The sequence below is a fragment of the Mobula hypostoma genome, chromosome 1 (assembly GCF_963921235.1).
Source record: "Mobula hypostoma chromosome 1, sMobHyp1.1, whole genome shotgun sequence".
NCBI lineage: Eukaryota > Metazoa > Chordata > Chondrichthyes > Myliobatiformes > Myliobatidae > Mobula > Mobula hypostoma.
The window spans coordinates 250,938,735-250,958,780 of NC_086097.1; the positions used below are offsets into that span (position 1 = coordinate 250,938,735).

A 20,046-nucleotide genomic window follows, 5' to 3' on the forward strand; every position below is an offset into this window, starting at 1 on the left:
TGTGTGTGTTGCTATAATTTCCGCTCTTTTGTCTTCCTCCCTTCTTAAAGAGTGGACTGACATTTGCAATTTTCCAGTCCTCCGGGACCATGCCAGAATCAAGTGATGCTTGAAAGATCATGACCAATGCATCCATTATCTCTTCAGCAACCTCTTCCAGTACTCTGGGATGTCGTCCATCCAGTCCAGGTGACTTATCCACTTTAAGAACTTCGAGTTTGCCTAGCACATTTTTCTTTGTAATCCTCATGCTCCTTGACACTCACAGATCTCTGGCACACTGCTAGTGTCTTCCACAGTGAAGACAGATGCAAAGTACCCATTAAGTTCATCTGCCATTTCTTTGTCCCCCATTACTACCTCACCTGCATCATTTTCCAATGGTCCAATATCAACTCTCACCTCCCTTTTACTCTCTATATAACTGAAAATGCTTCTAGTATCCTGCTCTATATTATTGGCTAGTTTGCCATCTTATTTCATCTTTTCCCTTTTATAGCTTTTCTAATTACCTCTTATCGGGTTTTAAAAACTTTTCAACCTCCAACTTCCCACTAACTTTTGCTACTTTATATTCCCCTTCCTTGGCTTTTATGCAGTCCTTAACTTTCTTTGTCAGCCACAGTTGCCTACCCCTGCCATTTGAGAACAACTTCTTCCATGGGACTTATCGATCCTGTGCCTTGTCAACTATTCCCATAAACTTCAGCCATCTCTGCTGTGCCGTCATCCTTACCAGTATCCTCCTCCAATCCACCTGGGTAAGCTCCTCTCTCATGCCTTTGTACATCCATTTATTCCATTGCGATACTCATAAATATGATTTATGCTTCTCCCTCTCAAATTGTAGTATGAATTAAATCATATTATGATCACTGCCTCCTAAGTGTTCCTTTACATTAAGCTCCCTTATGAGTTCTGGGTTATTACACAACACCCAACCCAAGATTGCCTTTCCCTGAGTAGGATTAAGCACAAGCACAAGGCATTCAACAAATTCCCTCTCTTGTGATCCGACACCAGCCCGATTTTCCCAATCCCCTTGCAAATTGAAGTTCCCCATTACAATTGTGACATTACTCTTATTACAAGTCTTTTTCAGCTTCCTTTGCAATCTCAACCCCACATCTTGGCTATTATTTGGAGGTCGCTATATGATTTCCATAATGGTTTTTTTACCCTTGCAATTTCTTAACTCCACCCACAAAGATTTAACATTCTCTGACCCTGTGTTATGCATTTCTAAAGATGTAATTCCATCTCTTACCAAAAGAGCCACATCACCACCTATGCCTTCCTGCTTGTCCTTTGCTACAAAGTATATCCTTTGATGTTAAGCTCCCAACTACAGCCTTCGTTCAGACACAACTCAGTGATGTCCACAATATCATACCAACCAATCTCTACATATATACCAACATGTATGACTTCGATAATAAATTTACTTTCAACAATGGAATTTTGAATTGCTGAATATTACTTGCAATTAATTTTCATTATTCAAATGGGAACTCTATGAAAATATCAAAGAGGAAGGAAGAGACATAAAGGGTAAAATTATGCTACCTGATCCACTGCAAAAACCTTTAACCTCTCCAGTCCAAGCCATTTGTGGAACTCGCTGACCCAGTTCTTCACAAGACTCCCTGGTGTGACTATAAGAGTCTTCTTGATGATAGGCTTGTTCCCATAAAGTCCTTGGCGCATCAGGGTCCAAATCAGGGCAATACACTGCAGGGTTTTCCCCAAACCCATTTCATCAGCCAGAATAGCACCGAACCTGCCAGATGTCCTGGAAATAATTGTTTATATTTCAGAATCACGTTTATTATCACTGACAACTGTCAGAAAATTTGGATGTAAAACTTGAAAATCAGAATAAAATTTTAAAAATCAGCATAAAAGTATCAAATATATATATATATAGTTGATATTGTAATTTAGCATTAAACTATCCATAACAACTATCCATACAAAGGCTATGGGAACTGTACCTCCCTGAATTGCAGGATTCTGCAGGGAGTGGTGCGGACAGCCCAGCGCATCTGTAGTTGTGAACTTCCCATGATTCAGGACATTTACAAAGACAGGTGTGTAAAAAGGGCTCATAGGATCACTGGGGACCCGAGTCACCCCAACCACAATCTATTCCAGCTGCTACCATCATAAAAGCCAGGACCAACGGGCTCTGGGACAGCTTCTTCCACCAGGCTATCAGACTGATTAACTCATGCTGATTTGAGCGTATTCTATGTTACTTTGGCTGTTCTATTTATTATATATTATTATTAAGTACTATGATTGCACATTGCACATTTAGACTGAGACGTAATGTAAAGATTTTTATGTGAAGGATGTAAAAAATAAAGTCAGTTCAATTAGCATAAAAATATAAAATACTTGTAGAATATTGATATTATAAGCTAGCCAATAATATTAAAGAGGATACCAAAAGTTTCTTCAGATACAAAAGAGAGGCGAGAGTGTATATCAGACCGCTGGAAAACAATGCAGAAGTAGTGATGGGGGATAACGAAATGGCAACGAATTGAATAGGTATTTTGCATCAGTCTTCAATGTGGAAGAGACTAGCAGTATGGTGGAAGTTCCAGGTGTCAGGAGGCATGAAGTGTGCGAAGTTACCCTAACTAGAGATAAGGTTTATGGGAAACTGAAAGGTCTGAAGGTAGATAAGTCACCTGGACCAGATGATGTACGCCCCAGCATTCTAAAAGAGGTGGCTGAAGAGATTGTGGAGGCATTAGTAATGGATCTTTCGAGAATCATTAGATTCTGGAATGGTTTCTGAAGAGTGGAAAATTGCGAATGTCACTCACATCTTCGAGGAGGGAGAGAGATAGAAGGATGGAAACTATAGGCCAGTTAGTCTGACCTCAGTAGTTGGGAAGATGTTGGAGTTGTCTATTAAAGGTGAGTTCTCAGGGTACTTGGAGGCACATGATAAAATAGGCTGTAGCCAGCATGGTTTCCTCAAGGGAAAATCTTGCCTGACAAATCTGTCAGAACTCCTTGAAGAAATAACAAGCAGGATAGACAAAGGAGAATTGGTTGATGTTGTATGCTTGGATTACCAGAAGGACTTTGACAAGACCACAAGACCAAAAGACGTAGGAGCAGAAGGTGCCACACATGAGACTGCTTAACAAGTTTCAAGGTCAATGTTATTACAAGAAAAATTCCAGCATGGATAAAGCAGTGGCTGATTGTCAGGAGGCAAGGGTGGGAATAAAGGGAGCCTTTTCTGGATGGTTGCCAGTGACTAGTGGTGTTCCACAGGGGTCTGTGTAGGGACCAATTTTATGTCAAAGATTTGACATACATTTTATGTCAAAGATTTGGATGATGGGATAGATGACTTTGTTGCAAAGTTTGCAGACGATATTGAGATAGGTCGATGGGCAGGTAGTTCTGAGGAAGCAGAGAGGCTACAGAAGGACTTAGATTAAGGGTGTGGGTAGAGAAATGGCAGAAGCAATAGAGTGTTGAGCACTTTGTAGAAGAAATGAAAGAGTTGGCTATTTTCTAAAGGGAGAGAAAATACAAAAATCTGAGGCACAAAGGGACTTCAGAGTGCAGGTTGGATCTGAAGTGAGGAAGGCAAATGCAATATTAGCATTCAAGAGAACTAGAATCTAAGTGTAAGGATGTAATGTTGAAACATTGTAAAGCACTGGTGAGGCTTCGTTTGGAGTACTGTGAGCAGGTTTGGGCCCCTTACCTTAGAAACTGGAGTGGGTTCAAAGGAGGGTCACGAAAATGATTCCAGGATTAAACGGCTTATCAGATGAAGAGTGTTTGATGGCTCTGGGCCTGTATTCACTAGAATTCGGAAGAATGAGTGGTGACCTCATTGAAACCCATCGAATGGTGAAAGGCCTTGACAGAGTGGATGTGCAGAGGATGTATCCTATGGTTGGAGAGTCTGAGACCAGAGGCCACTGCCTCAGAATAGAGAGCGTCCTTTTAGAATGGAGATGAGGAGGATTTTCTTTAGCCAGAGAGTGGTGAATATGTGGAATTCTTTACTACAAGCAGCTGTGGAGGACAAGCTTTTATGTATATTTAAAGCAGAGGTTAATAGATTCTTGATTGGTCAGGGCATGAAGGGTTACAAGGAGAAGGCAGGAGACTGGGACTAAGAGGAAAATTAGATCAGCCATGATGAAATGATGGAGCAGATGGGATGGGCCGAATGGTTTAATTCTGCTCCTATATCTTATGGTGTTATTATATTTTATTGGTTTATTTACATTATTGAAGAAGTGCACAGTAAATTTGATAAGAATGCACTACAAATCCTTTAACAGAGCACCATGCTTTTCTGCCCCATGCAGAGTTTACATCACAAGGAATTTTTGGTATTCTAAAGGTGTGGAGCTTTTCAAAGATCTAAAGATTAACATTATTTGTCAATGTACAATGAAATATCCAGGACATTCCCTCTTCTCATTGCTACAATCAAGGATAAGGTACAAGAGCCTGAAGGCATGCACTCGATAATTCAGGAACAGCTTCTTCCCCTCTGCCATCTGATTTCTGAATGGATCCTGAATCAATGAACACTACCTCCCTGCTTCTTTTTCCTTTTTTTGCACTATTTATTTAATTTAACTTTTTAAATATATATCCACTTCTTACTGTAATTTACAGTTTTTATAATATATTGCACTGTACTGTTGCCGCATAACAACAACTATCAGTGATATTAAACCTGGTTTTGATTCTGAAATGTACAGTGAAATCTGTCGTCTGTGTCAAGACAAATCAGCGAGGACTGTCTGAGAGGTATCCTGCGAGTATCGCCTCGCTTCTGGAGCCAACATAATATATCCACAGCTTGCTAACTTTACTTTGTGTAGGTCTTTGGAATATCAGAGGAAACCGGAGCACCCAGAAGAAACCCACATAGTCATGGGGAGAACTTACAAACTCCTTACAGACAGGAGCAGGAATTGAACCCTGATCGGTGTAATGCAACGTGCTAACTGCCGCCCCCTTTGGTTACCCATTAATAGAAACATAGAAAACTTACAGCACAATACAGGCCCTTTGGCCCACAGTGCTGTGCTGAACATGTCCTTACCTTAAAAATTACCTAGGGTTACCCATAGCCCTCTATTTCTCTGAGCTCCACGTACCTGTCCAGGAGTCTCTTAAAAGACCCTATCGTATCCACCTCCATCACTATCGCTGGCAGCCCATTCCACACACTCACCACTTTCTGCGTAAAAAATATACCCTTGATATCTCTTCTGTACCTACTTCCAAACACTTTAAAACTGTGCCCTCTCATACTAGGCATTTCAGCCCTGGGAAAAAGCCTCTGACTATCCACACAATCAATGCCTCTCATCATCTTGTACACCTCTATCAGGTCACCTCTCATCCTCCACCGCTCCAAGGAAAAAAGGCTGAGTTCACTCAACCTATTCTCATAAGGCAAGCTCCCCAATCCAGGCAACATCCTTGTACATCTCCTCTGCACCCTTTTTATGATTTCCACATCCTTCCTGTAGTGAGGCAACCAGAACTGAGCACAGTACTCCAAGTGGGGTCTGACCAGGGTCCTGTATAGCTGCAACGTTACCTCTCTGCTCTTCAACTCAATCTCACGATTGATGAAGGCCAATGCACCGTATGCTTTCTTAACCACAGAGTCAACCTGCGCAGCAGCTTTGAGTGTCCTATGGACTCGGACCCCAAGATCCCGCTGATCCTCCACATTACCAAGAGTCTTATCATTAATACTATATTCTGTCATCATATTTGACCTACCAAAATGAACCACCTCACACTTATCTGGGTTGAACTCCATCTGCCACTTCTCAGCCCAGTTTTGCATCCTATCAAGGTCCCGCTGTAACCTCTGACAGCCCTCCACACCATCAGCAAATTTATTAACCCATCCCTCCACTCCCTCATCCAGGTCATTTATAAAAATCTCGAAGAGTAGTGGTCCCAGAACAGATCCCTGAGGCACACCACTGGTCACCGAACTCCAGGCAGAATATGACCCGTCTACAACCACTCTTTTGCCTTCTTTTGAATCCAGTTTTGAATCCACAAAGCGATGTCCCCTTGGATCCCATGCCTCCTTACTTTCTCAATAAGCGTTGCATGGGAAATCTTGTCAAATGCTTTGCTGAAATCCATATACACTACATCTACTGCTCTACCTTCATCAATGTGTTTAGTCACATCCTCAAAAAATTCAATCAGGCTCGTAAAGCACAACCTGCCTTTCACAAAGCCATGCTGACTATTCCTAATCATATTGTGCCTTTCCAAATGCTCATAAATCCCGCCTTTCAGGATCTCACCATCAATCTACCAACCACTGAAGTAAGACTTAATTTCTTGGGCTATCTCTACTCCCTTTCTTGAATAATGGCACAACATCCACAACCCTCCAATCCTCCGGAACCTCTCCTGTCCCCACTGATGATGCAAAGATCATCACCAGAGGCTCAGCAATCTCCTCCCTCGCCTCTCACAGTAGCCTGGTGCGCATCTTGTCGGGTCTTGGTGATTTACCCAATTTGATGCTTTCCAAAACCTCCAGCACATCCTCTTTCTTAATATCTACATGCTCAAGCTTTTCAGTCCACTGTAAGTCATCCCTACAATTGCCAAGATCCTTTTCTGTAGTGAAAACTGAAGCAAAGTACTCATTAAGTACCTCTGCTATCTCCTGCGGTTCCATACACACTTTTCCACTGTCACACTTGATTGCTCCTATTCTCTCACGTCTTATCCTCTTGCTCTTCACATACTTGTAGAATGCCTTGGTGTTTTGCTTAATTCTGTTCACCAAGGCTTTCTCATGGCCCCTTCTGGCTCTCCTAATTTCTTTCTTAAGCTCCTTCCTGATCTAATCTTCTAGATCTTTATTATTACCTAGTTTTTTGAACCTTTTGTAAGCTCTTCTTTTCTTCTTGACTAGATTTACAACAGCCGTTGTACTCCATGCAAATATCCCTTGAACATTTGCCACATTCCTTCCGTACATTTCCCTGAGAACATCTGTTCCCAATTTATGCTTCCAAGTTATTGCCTGATAGCCTCATATTTCCCCTTACACCAATTAAATGCTTTCCTAACTGTCTGTTCCTATCCTTCTCCAATGCTATGGTAAAGGAGATAGAATTGTGATCACTATCTCCTAAATGCTCTCCCACTGAGAGATCTGACACGTGACCAGGTTCAAATTACCAATTCCAGATCAAGTACAGCCTCTCTCCTTGTAGGCTTATCTACATATTGTGTCAAGAAACCTTCCTGAACACACCTAACAAACTCCACCCCATCTAAACCCCTCGCTCTAGGGACATGCCAATTGATATTTGGGAAATTAAATTCTCCCACCACAACAACCTTACTATTATTCCACTTTTCTGGAATCTGTCTCCCTATCTGCTCCTCGATGTCCCTGTTACTATTGGGTGGTCTATAACAAAAACCCAGTAGAGTTATTGACCCTTTCCTGTTCCTAACTTCCACCCACAGAGACTCCATAGACAATCCCTCCATGACTTCCTCCTTTTCTGCAGCCGTGACATTATCTCTAATCAACTGTGCCATGCTCCGACCTCTTTGGCCTCCCTCCCTGTCCTTTCTGAAACATCTAAAGCCTGACACTCGAAGTAACCATTCCTGCCCCTGAGCCGTCCAAGTCTCTGTAATAGCCACAACATCACAGCTCCGAGTACTGATCCATGCTCTAAGCTCATCCGCTTTGTTCATAATATTCGTTGCATTAAAATAGACACATCTCAAACCATCAGTCTGAGTGCGTCCCTTCTCTATCACCTGCCTATCCTCCCTCTTACACTGTCTCCAAGCTTTCTCTATTTGTGAGCCAACCGCCTCTTCTTCCATCTCTTCAGTTCGGTTCCCACCCCCCAGCAATTCTAGTTTAAATTCTCCCCAATAGCCTTAGCAAACCCCCCCGCCAAGATAGTCATAGTCATACTTTATTGATCCTGGGGGAAATTGGTTTTCGTTACAGTTGCATCATAAATAATAAATAGTAATAGAACCATAAATAGTTAAATAGTAATATGTAAATTATGAAATAAGTCCAGGACCAGCCTATCGGCTCAGGGTGTCTACCCTCCAAGGGAGGAGTTGTAAAGTTTGATGGCCACAGGCAGGAATGACTTCCTATTGGTCCCTCTGGGATTCAAGTACAACCCGTCCTTTTTGCGCAGGTCATTCTTGCCCCAAATGAGGTCCCAATAATCCAGAAATCTGAATCCCTGCCCCCGCTCCAATCCCTCAGCCACGCATTTATCCTCCACCTCACTCTATTCCTATACTCACTGTCACATGGCACAGGCAGTAATCCCGAGAAGATTACCTTTGAGGTCCTGCTTCTCAACTGCATTCCTAACTCCCTGTAGTCTGTTTTCAGGACTTCCTCCATTTTCCTACCTATGTCGTTGGTACCAATATGTACCACGACCCCTGGCTGTTCGCCTTCCCACTTCAGGATATCGTGGACGCGATCAGAAACGTCCCGGACCCTGGCACCTGGGAGGCAATCTACCATCCGTGTTTCTTTCCTGCATCCACAGAATCGCCCGTCTGGCCCCATAACTATAGAGTCCCCTATCACTGCTGCTTTCTTCCTTTCCCTACCCTTCTGAGCCACAGGGCCGGACTCTGTGGTAGAGGCACAGCCACTGTTGTTTCCCCCAGGTAGGTCGCTCCCCCGAACAGTACTCAAACAGGAGTACTTATTGTTGAGGGGTACAGCCACAGGGGCACTCTCTAGTATCTGACTCCTGCCCTTCCCTCTCCTGACTATTATCCACTTAACTGTCTCCCCAAGCCCCGGTGTGACTACCCACCTATAGCTCCTCTCTATCACCTCCTCACTCTCCCTGACCAGACGAAGGTCATTGAGCTGTACCTCCAGTTCCCTAACACAGTCCCTAAGGATCTGCAGCTCGATGCACCTGGTGTAGATGTGGCCGTCCGGAAGGCTGGGGTCTCCAGGACTTCCCGCATCTGACACCTGACATCTGGCATTGGTGAGGCCAAACTTGTACAGTTCTGGTCACCAAATTATAGGAAAGATGTCAATAGACAATAGACAACAGGTGCAGGAGTAGGCCATTCGGCCCTTCGAGCCAGCACCGCCATTCACTGTGATCATGGCTGATCATCCACTATCAGTATCCAGTTCCTGCCCTATCCCCATAACCTTTGATTCCACTACCTTTAAGAGCTCTATCCATCTCTTTTTTGAAAGCATCCAGAGACTTGGCCTCCACAGCCTTCTGGGGCACAGCATTCCATATATCCACCACTCTCTGGGTGAAAAAGTTTTTCCTCAACTCCGTCTAAATGGCCTACCCCTAATTCTTAAACTGTGGCCTCTGGTTCTGGACTCACCCATCAGCTGGAACATGCTTCCTGCCTGCAGCATGTCCAATCCCTTAATAATCTTATATGTTTCAATAAAATCCCCTTTCAGCCTTCTAAATTCCAGAGTATACAAGCCCAGTCGCTCCAATCTTTCGACAAAACAGAGAGAGTACAGAGGAGATTTGCTAGAATGATACCTGGGTTTCAGCACCTAAGTTACAGAGAAAGGTTGAACAAGTTAGGTCTTTATTCTTTGGAGCATAGAAGGTTGAGGGGGAACTTGATAGAGGTATTTAAAATTATGAGGGGGATAGATAGAGTTGATGTGGATAGGTTTTTTCCATTGAGAGTGGTGGAGATTCAAACAAGAGGACATGAGTTAAGAGTTAAGGGGCAAAAGTTTAGGAGTAACACGAGGGGGAACTTCTTTACTCAGAGAGTGGCAGCTGTGTGAAACGAGCTTCCAGTAGGAGTGGTAGAGGCAGGTTCGATTTTATCATTTTTTTAAAAATTGGATAGGTATATGGACAGGAAAGGAATGGAGGGTTATGGGCTGAGTGCAGGTAGATGGGACTAGGTGAGAGTAAGCGTTCGGCATGGACTAGAAGGGCCGAGATGGCCTGTTTCCGTGCTGTAATTGTTATATGGTTATATGAGAGCGAGCACAGAACACCGGCCTCACAGACATTCTTCCTGTTTGTGTTCTACTCAGGCAACCTACCTCGCTTCGACCCGTAATCACCTAAGCCCCGTTGAGCCAAAGCCTTTCTACTCCGTCTCCCTCTACTCCGTTGCCCACTCCTCAGGCACCCACTCTATAAGGTGTTTCCTTTCAAACTCTTCCCGTTGTTCTCACTGGCTGACGTCCACGCGTTTGCGCAGTCCTGCCCCGATAAAACCGCTGCAGAAATAACTGCTTCCCTTTAAGCTCTTCTCGCTTTTAAACTCTTCTCACTGTTCTTGCTGACTGATGTCCACGCGCTTGTGCGGTCGTGCCCCGATCAAACTGCTGAAGAAATAACCCATATATGGGTTATAATTTGGTAGAATCAATGAGATCTGTCAGGCGCCTAGTAGGAACAGGCGAGGATGCTTACTGCTATCAAGTTTGTTCAGTCAAAAATATGACTTACCACTTGATAAACACAAAAGATTCTGCAGTTGCTGAAAGTCCAGAGCAGCACACACAAAATGCTGGAGGAACTCAGCAGGTCATGCAGCATCCATGGAAAGGAACAAACGGTTCCCCTTCCTTTTCAGTAAAATCAACTTCTCTAACTTCTGGTAAATTTTCCCCTCTCCCTTTCTCTCTTTTTCAATTTTCCACCTTGTCCTTTTACCTCTTCTTCTCACCTGCCTATCATCTCTTCCCTTCTTTCCATGGTCTATTCTCCTCTCCTATCAGATTCCTTCTTCTCCAACCCTTTACCCTTTCCACCTAACACATCCCAGATTCTCACATCTCCCTTACCCACCCACCCACCTTCCCCCTCACCTAGCTTCACCTATCACCTTCCAGCTTCTACTCCTTCCCCTCCCTCCAAATTTTTATTCTGTCCTCTTCCCCCTTTCCAGTTCAGAATAAAGATCTCGGCCATATATGTTGACCATTTATCCATTTCTATGGATGCTGCCGGAGCTGCTGAGTTCCTCCAGCATTTTGTGTGAGTTAGCACCTGAGTATTTTTTAACCAAACTATATCTTTATTTAGAGATACTATGCAGAACAGGCCCTTCCAGCCCAGTGGGCTGCAACGCCCAGCAGCTCATCTGTTTGATCATAGCCCAATTACAGGACAACTTACATCTACTAACCCGTATGCCTTTGGACTGTGGAAGGAAAATGGAGCAAGCCCACGTGATCACGGGGAGAATATACAACTACAGACGGTGCCGGAATTGAACTCCGAGCTCCGAAACATCCTGAGCTGTAATAGCGTGAAAATTAACTGCTGTGCTACCATGGCACCCTTAGTATGAACCTATTCCCCAATGTTGCTTTTAATAAAAATAGTGCACAGAACAAGCACAAAAAAACTTCCCCAGCACATGAGTGAGGTCTCCGTCGGCCAGGGTCGACCATGGACGTTGCACCCTAGCTGTCTGGATGCACAAGCCAGGGCAGTACGATATGGAGAGCAAGCTGTTGCCCATGTAGCAAGCTCCCCCCTCCATGCATCTGATGAACTCAAAGGAAAGACAGAGACCGATTCATTTCGATACCAGCAGCGTTATAGGAGTTGCCAGTCAACATTGAATTCAACATAGGGTTGCCTTAGGGACTCCAGCTCTGGGTTTACTCCCAAAGCCTTCCCCATTAGTGGGCAAAGCCGCATGACAGTGAAGGTTTGAGGCCAGTTTTCCTTTTCCTAGGTGAGCTGCCAACCACGGCTATCAAGTCCCATCTGCCCCAAGTAACTGGCTTTATGGTGCCAGAAACCCATCTTTGCCCCTTCTCCCGTCAGTAGAAATGGTTCAGCCAGACTTAGTAGCTAAACCACAGGTACTGTATTGTAGCAAATGTATACTAAACGATAGGTGACTATGAGTTGCAGGCACATGCTGTCCTGCCTAAATTAGAGTTGACTGGTAAAAGGGGACAGAGTTGAGGTTGTCATTGGCAGCTGGGGTCTTCAGGGTGACCAACAGCAGGCTGGGGCGGGGCAGAGGAGGCTTTAACGAGACAAACAAGATTAACCAGGAATCAAGACCAATGGTTGAGGGGCTATCATAGCGAAGAGGGCATAGGTTTAAGGTGAGAGGAAGGAATTTTAAAGAGTTTGAGGGCGTATGTTTAGCTTTCTGCACAGTAAGACTAACGAACGGATCACAGACCAGGAGAGGGAAACCAGAGGTCCATAAGCCAGCAATCACCAGAGGATCAGAGGTGGAGAAGGTCAGTAACTTTAAATTCCTGGGTGTCACTATCTCAGAAGACCTGTCCTGGACCCATCATATAAATATAATTGCGAAGAAAGTATGACAGAGGCTCCACTTCCTCGGGAGTCTGGGGAGGATCAGCATGTCATCAAAGACCTTGGCAAACTTCTATGGATGAGTGGTGGAAAGTGTGCTGACTGGCTGCATTATGGCCTGGTATGGGAACCCCAATGCCTTTGAGCAGAATATCATACAAAAGGTAGTAGATTCTGCCCACCACATCAAGGGTAAAACCCTCCCAATCACTGACCACATCTACATGAAACGATGCCATAGGAAAGCAGTATCCATTAGCAAACATCCTCACTACCCAGGCCATGCTCTTTTCTCGCCGCTGCCATCAGGTGGAAGGTACAAGCACCTTAGGACTCACACCACCAGATTCAAGAACAGTTACAATCCCTCAACCATCAGGCTCTTGAACAAAAAGGGGTAACTACACTCATTTAAGGACTCTTTTATCTTGTTATCTCATGCTTGCTATTTCTTGCTATTTATTTATATCTACCTTTGAAAAGTTTGTTATCCATCGATCCTGTTTACAGTTACTATCCTATAGATTTGCTAAGTATGCCTGCAGAAGAAGTATCTCAGGGTTGTATGTGGTGACACATATGTACTCTGATAATCAGTTTTATTTTGGGTGATTGAATACACTGCCAGATGAGATGGTAGAATCAGATACTGGTACAGTTGCAGGTTGCACTTGAATCCAAGGCAGACCAATATCCTTGCTGGTAGGAGTTGTTTAAATAATATGGCAGAGGGATAGGAACCAGAATCATGGAGCTGAGGATCAGCCAGGAGGTTTACAAGTAGATGATGTAATATGTAATATGAATGTAAGGAAGGACAAGCCAATGATTGGGTACAACTGCAGACAGAGCAAAGAGCTAAGTTGTACCACAGAGGCAAAATTCAAAAGGGCAAAGAATGCACGACTGGAGGTGCTGTATTTAAATGCACGTAGCATTCGGAATAAGGTGGACGAACTCGTGGCACAATTAGAAATTGGTCAGTATGATATTGTGAGCATCCTGAGTCGTAGCTGAAAGAAGGCCATAGTTAGGAGCTTAACATCAAAGGATATACTTTGTATTGAAAGGAGAGGCAGGAAGGCTTAGGCAGTGGTGTGGCTCATGTTGGGAAGAGATTGAATTACATCCTTAAAAAGAGGTGACATAGGGTCAGAAAATGTTGAATCTTTGTGGATGGAGTTAAAAAACTGCAAGGGTGAAAAAACCATTATGGGAATTATATATGGACCTTCAAATAGTAGCCAAGATGTAGGGTTGAGATTGCAAAGGGAGCTGAAAAAGAGGTTGGAAGCTCCTGATGTAGATGTTTAAAAGGGTCAGTATGTACATGGTGGGCAGAAGGGCCCATTTCTGTGCTCTATGAACCTTCTGTAGGTTGATCCGTACACTGAGATGGATTAGAGAAACTGGCACGTATCTCAACAAAATATGCTTCTTCCCTTCCTACAGTGTGCATTCACAAATTAGCCAAGGCACTGCCAATCTGTGTGCAACACACTATTTGACAAAACGGCATCATGTCTAGTTATCTTTTGTTTGGTACTAGAATGTGTGGCAACACTTGCGGGCTGCCCCCAGCACATCCTTGTGTTGGGTCTTAACACAAACCACATATTTCTCTGTACATTTCGACGTACATGTGGTAAATACTGTAAATCTAAATCTGAACCAAACTGACATCTTATAAGAATCAGACCTTTGAGATTACATGCTTCACGTGCACCAGTGCCTTTTAACCAAACTGACAAGAACCATGCAATTATGTTTTTAATTAAATTTCTTTATGTAGCACACATAAATATTTCTTTCAGGTAGATGGAGCTCGTCAGCCTGGGAAGGCAGTCCATCTAAGAGAGGGAAAACTCTGATTTCAAACCTCCGCTGCCTTGCGGCCATACCCACGCATGGGAAAGGCTTCGGGAGTAAACCCCGAGGACAAATCCGGAGCTGGAGTCCCTAAGGCAGTACGACGTTGTCTTCAACCTCGTTCTGGCAACTCCTGCGATGACACTGGTGCCAAGCTGTATCGGCCCTTGCCCTTCCCTTGGACAACATCGGTGTCACGGAGAGGGGAGACTTGCTGCATGGGCAACAGTTCCATACAACCTTGCCCAGGCCTGTGCGCTGGAGACCTTCCAGGCACAGATCCATGGTCTCTCGAGACTAAAGGATGCCACCAAGTATTTCTAAAGTACTGATCCTGTGTCTGCTCCTGGGAAAATTTATGAAATAATTCTTTCAATAATTATTTTTATGGTGATAAACTTCTGACATATTTCAAACATGTGCAATGATGCATATTGTGGTTATTTACAATTTTATCAAGTTCTAAGTAAATTTATTAACAAAGTACACATCTGTAACCATATACAACCCTGAGATTCATTTTCCTGTGGGCATGCTCAAAAAATCTATAGAATAATAACCATAACAGAATCAATGAAAGACTACGCAACTTAAGCATTGAACCAGAGTGCAGAAGACAACAAACTGTGCAAATAGAAAAAGAAGAAACAGTAATAATAAATCAATAAGCAATAAATATGGAGTACATGAGATGAAGAGTCCTTGAAAGTGAGTCCATAGGTTGTGGGAACATTTCAATGATGGGGCAAGTGAAGTTATCCCCTTTGGTTCAAGGGCTTGATGGTTATATCAATATGAAACATACTGTATCTGTTCAACAAGATAGGATCATATTTTCACAAGCACTCTGTTCCATATATATCCACGTAATTAAACTTTAAATATTATAGAAGGAAAGATATAATAATCTGGATAGATCTCATACGTGTTGTGTTGTTGTTTTGTTTGGTTGTTCTTGCTTGTGTTGTTCTGCCGTTGGCGCTGGAATAAATGGTGACTTTTGCGAGCTGCCCCCAACACAAACTTGCATAGTGTTGGTTGTTTACACAAATAACACATTTTATGACCATAAATCCCTGTTAGACCACACTTGGAATATAGTGTGCAGTTCTGATCGCCTCACTATAGGAAGGACGTGAAAGCTTTAGAGAGGGTGCAGAAGAGATTTACTAGGATGCTGCCTGGATTAGAGAGCATGTCTTACAAGGACAGGTTGTGGGAGCTCGGGCTTTTCTCTTTGGAGTGAAGGAGGATGAGAGGTAGCTTGATAGAGGTGTGCAGGATGATAAAGAGGCACAGATAGAGTGAACAGCCAGAGACTTTTCCCCAGGGTGGAAATGGATAATACAACGGGCCATCATTTTAATGTCAACAACAGGAATTCTGCAGATGCTGGAAATTCAAGCAACACACATCAAAGTTGCTGGTGAACGCAGCAGGCCAGGCAGCATCTCTAGGAAGAGGCGCAGTCGACGTTTCAGGCCGAGACCCTTCGTCAGGACTAACTGAAGGAAGAGTGAGTAAGGGATTTGAAAGCTGGAGGGGGAGGGGGAGATGCAAAATGATAGGAGAAGACAGGAGGGGGAGGGATAGAGCCGAGAGCTGGACAGGTGATAGGCAAAAGGGGATACGAGAGTATCATGGGACAGGAGGCCCAGGGAGAAAGACGGGGGGGGGGGGGGACCCAGAGGATGGGCAAGGGGTATATTCAGAGGGACAGAGGGAGAAAAAGGAGAGTGAGAGAAAGAATGTGTGCATAAAAATGAGTAACAGATGGGGTACGAGGGGGAGGTGGGGCCTAGCGGAAGTTAGAGAAGTCAATGTTCATGCCATCAGGTTGGAGGCTACCCAGACGGAATATAAGGTGTTGTTCCTCCAACCTGAGTGTGGCTTCATCTTTACAGTAGAGGAGGCCGTGAATAGACATGTCAGAATGGGAATGGGATGTGGAATTAAAATGTGTGGCCACTGGGAGATCCTGCTTTCTCTGGCGGACAGAGCGTAGATGTTCAGCAAAGCGGTCTCCCAGTCTGCGTCGGGTCTCGCCAATATATAAAAGGCCACATCAGGAGCACTGGACGCAGTATATCACCCCAGTCGACTCACAGGTGAAGTGTTGCCTCACCTGGAAGTACTGTTTGGGGCCCTGAATGGTGGTAAGGGAGGAAGTGTAAGGGCATGTGTAGCACTTGTTCCGCTTACACGGATACGTGCCAGGAGGGAGATCAGTGGGGAGGGATGGGGGGGACGAATGGACGAGGGAGTTGCGTAGGGAGCGATCCCTGCAGAATGCAGGGGGGGGGGGAGGGAAAGATGTGCTTAGTGGTGGGATCCCGTTGGAGGTGGCGGAAGTTACGGAGAATAATATGTTGGACCCGGAGGCTGGTGGGGTGGTAGGTGAGGAGCAGAAGTAGGTCATTTGGCCTATCAAGTCTGCTCCATAATTAAAATTTAAATTAAAGATATAACAATCTTGATAGATCTCATCCATTGGTTTTGATTAGAATTACGTGCCATTCTATGAGAAAAGAGAGCCTCCTACCTCATTCCCATGACACACTCATAGAGAAAAACAACACCGTCCCTCTGGTGAGGTCGGAAGTGTACAGTGAGGTAGGGATCCACCACCACATCCACCACTGGCAGGCCAGCTTTATTGAAGATCCACTGGTGACTCAGATTTGGCCGTGGCATTACTAAAGCATCTGTCGGTAAATTGAGAACTAGACATTTCACCATTATCTTCAATTTTTTACAAAATTATTCCAGTGCTTATACATATAATAACATTATACACTAAAACAGTAAAGTATTTTTACTGTAATGAATAATAATTTTTGTAACACCATAAGACCATATTATATAAAAGCTGAAGTGGGCCATTCAGCCCATCCAGTCTGCTCCACCATTCCATCATGGCTGACTTATCATCCCTTTCAACTCAATTCTTCTGCCTTCTCCCCCAAACCTTTGACATCCTGACTAATCAAGAATCTGTCTAACTCCATTTTAAATACTCTCAATGATTTGGACTCCACAGTTGTCTGTGGCAATGAATTCCACAGATTCACCACTTTCGGGCTAAAAAGAGTCCTGCTCATCTCTGATCTAAAGGAACATCCTTCTATTCTGATGCAGTGCCCTCTGGTCCGAGACTCCCCCGCTATAGGAAACATCCTCTCGATGTCCACTCTGTCTAGGCCTTTCAATGTTCGATAGGTTTCTATGAGATTCTCTCCTCGTTCTTCTGAATTCCAGCAAGCACAGGCCCAGAGACATCAAACACTTCTATACATTAACCATTTCATTCCTGGGATCATTCTCATGAACCTCCTGTGGACCCTGACAACACTATCAACCTCTGCTTTAAATATATCCGAGAGCAAAGAGGCCTGCCCTGGGGATAGAGAACTGTATTCGTCCACGAGTGGGTGGGAGGGAGGAACCAGGTTTGTTTTTTTATTCCTCCACTATCAGCTCTGTTCTCAGACGCATCTCCCCCATTTCACTCACATCTGCTCTCACTCCATCCTCCAGCCACCCCACTAGGAATAGGGTTCCCCTGGTCCTCACCTACCACCCCACCAGCCTCCGGGTCCAACATATTATTCTCCGTAACTTCCGCCACCTCCAACGGGATCCCACCACTAAGCACATCTTTCCCTCCCCCCGCTTCTGCTTTCCGCAGGGATCGCTCCCTACGCGACTCCCTTGTCCATTCGTCGTCCCCCCCATCCCTCCCCACTGATCTCCCTCCTGGCATTTATCCGTTTAAGCGGAACAAGTGCTACACATGCCCTTACACTTCCTCCCTTACCACCATTCAGGGCCCCAGACAGTCCTTCCAGGTGAGGCGACACTTCACCTGTGAGTCGGCTGGGGTGATATACTAAGTCCGGTGCTCCCGATGCGACCTTTTATATATTGGCGAGACCCGACGCAGACTGGGAGACCGCTTTGCTGAACACCTATGCTCTGTCCGCCAGAGAAAGCAGGATCACCCAGTGGCCACACATTTTAATTCCACATCCCATTCCCATTCTGATATGTCTATCCATGGTCTCCTCTACTGTAAAGATGAAGCCACACTCAGGTTGGAGGAACAACACCTTACATTCCATCTGGGTAGCCTCCAATCTGATGGCATGAACATCGACTTCTCTAACTTCCGCTAATGCCCCACCTCCCCCTCGTACCCCATCCGTTATTTATTTTTATACACACATTCTTTCTCTCTCTCTCCTTTTTCTCCCTCTGTCCCTCTGAATATACCCCTTGCCCATCCTCTGGTTCCCCCCCCCCCCTTGTCTTTCTCCCCGGACCTCCTGACCCATGATCCTCTCATATCCCTTTTGCCAATCATTTGTCCAGCTCTTGGCTCCATCCCTCCCCCTCCTGTCTTCTCCTATCATTTTGGATCTCCCCCTCCCCCTCCCACTTTCAAATCTCTTACTAGCTCTTCCTTCAGTTAGTCCTGACGAAGGGTCTCGGCCCGAAACGTCAACTGCACCTCTTCCTAGAGATGCTGCCTGGCCTGCTGCGTTCACCAGCAACTTTGATGTATGTTGCTTGAATTTCCAGCATCTGCAGAATTCCTGTTGTTTTTGTTTTTTTATTGTTGCTTTGTCACTTGCTGTTTTCTGTTTTGTTGTGTTGTGTTCTGTGTTGCTCTGCTGTGCTTGTGGGCATGATATTTCGGTGCCAGAACATGGAGCAACACTTGCAGACTGCCCTCAGTACATCCTTGGGTTATTAAAGGTTATGCGCAAGGCAGGTAGATGGAGATAAGTCCATGACCAGGTCAGCCATGATCTTATTGAATGGCGGGGCAGGCTCAATGGGCCAGATGGCTGACTCCTGCTCCTATTTCTTATGTTCTTACGTTGGTTGTTTATGCAAACGGCACGTTTCACTGTATGTTTTGATGTACATGAGAAAAACAAATCTGAATCTGAATGCTGCCTGAGAGACAAAATTGTTAAGATAAATGTAATGAGGCAAATCAAATCAACTTGATTTACTAAGATGTTGCCTGGATTAGAGAGCATCTCTTTTGAGGAAAGGTTGAGCAAGCTGGGGCTTTTCTCTTTCGAGAATGAGAGGTGACTTGATAGAGGTGTACAAAATCAAGTGGACAGCCAGAGACCTTTTCCCAGGGCAGAGCTGGCTAATATGAGGGGGGCATAATTTTAAGGTGTTTGGAGGAAAGCATAGGGGCAGATGCCAGAGGTAGGTTTTTTTTTATACAGAAAGTGGTGGGTGCGCAGAATTTGCACTTCAGAATCAGAATTAGGTTTAGTATCATCAGCATGTCATGAAATTTCTTGTCTTTCCAGCAGCAGTACAATGCAATACATAATAATTGAAAAAAACATGAATTACAGTAAATGTGTGTGTGTGTGTGTGTGGGGGGGGGGTGCACGTGGCCAAGTGGTTAAGGCATTGGACTAGCAACCTGAGGGAACGTGTTGTGTCCTTGAGCAAGGCACTTAACCACACATTGCTCTGCGACGACACTGGTGCCAAACTGTATGGGTCCTAGTGCCCTTCCCTTGGCGAGGGGAGACTTGCAGCAGGGGCCATTGCTGGTCTTCCATGCAACCTTGCCCAGGCCTGTGCCCTGGAGAGTGAAGACTTTCCAGGCGCAAATCCATGGTCTCACAAGACTAACGGATGCCTTATATATATAAAATAGTTAAATTAAGTAAGTATAAAAATAATAAGGAAAACTGAAGGCAAAGGGGAACAAGCTGTTCCTGAATTACTGAGCATGTGCCTTCAGGCTATTGTACCTTCCTGACGGCAGCAA

General features: G+C 44.6%; 1 protein-coding gene across 3 annotated transcripts in view; it reads right to left on the reverse strand.

The window, feature by feature from the left end:
* Positions 1-20,046, reverse strand: part of rad54b (RAD54 homolog B) — a 217,756-nt gene that overhangs the window by 62,536 nt on the left and 135,174 nt on the right. For all 3 annotated transcript variants that reach the window (XM_063042472.1, XM_063042466.1, XM_063042462.1), the window contains exons 5-6: positions 16,780-16,942; positions 1,567-1,792 (exon numbers count right to left, since the gene is read on the reverse strand). In XM_063042472.1, coding sequence (XP_062898542.1) covers positions 1,567-1,792; positions 16,780-16,942 — 389 coding nt within the window. The remainder of the gene's footprint in view (positions 1-1,566; positions 1,793-16,779; positions 16,943-20,046) is intronic.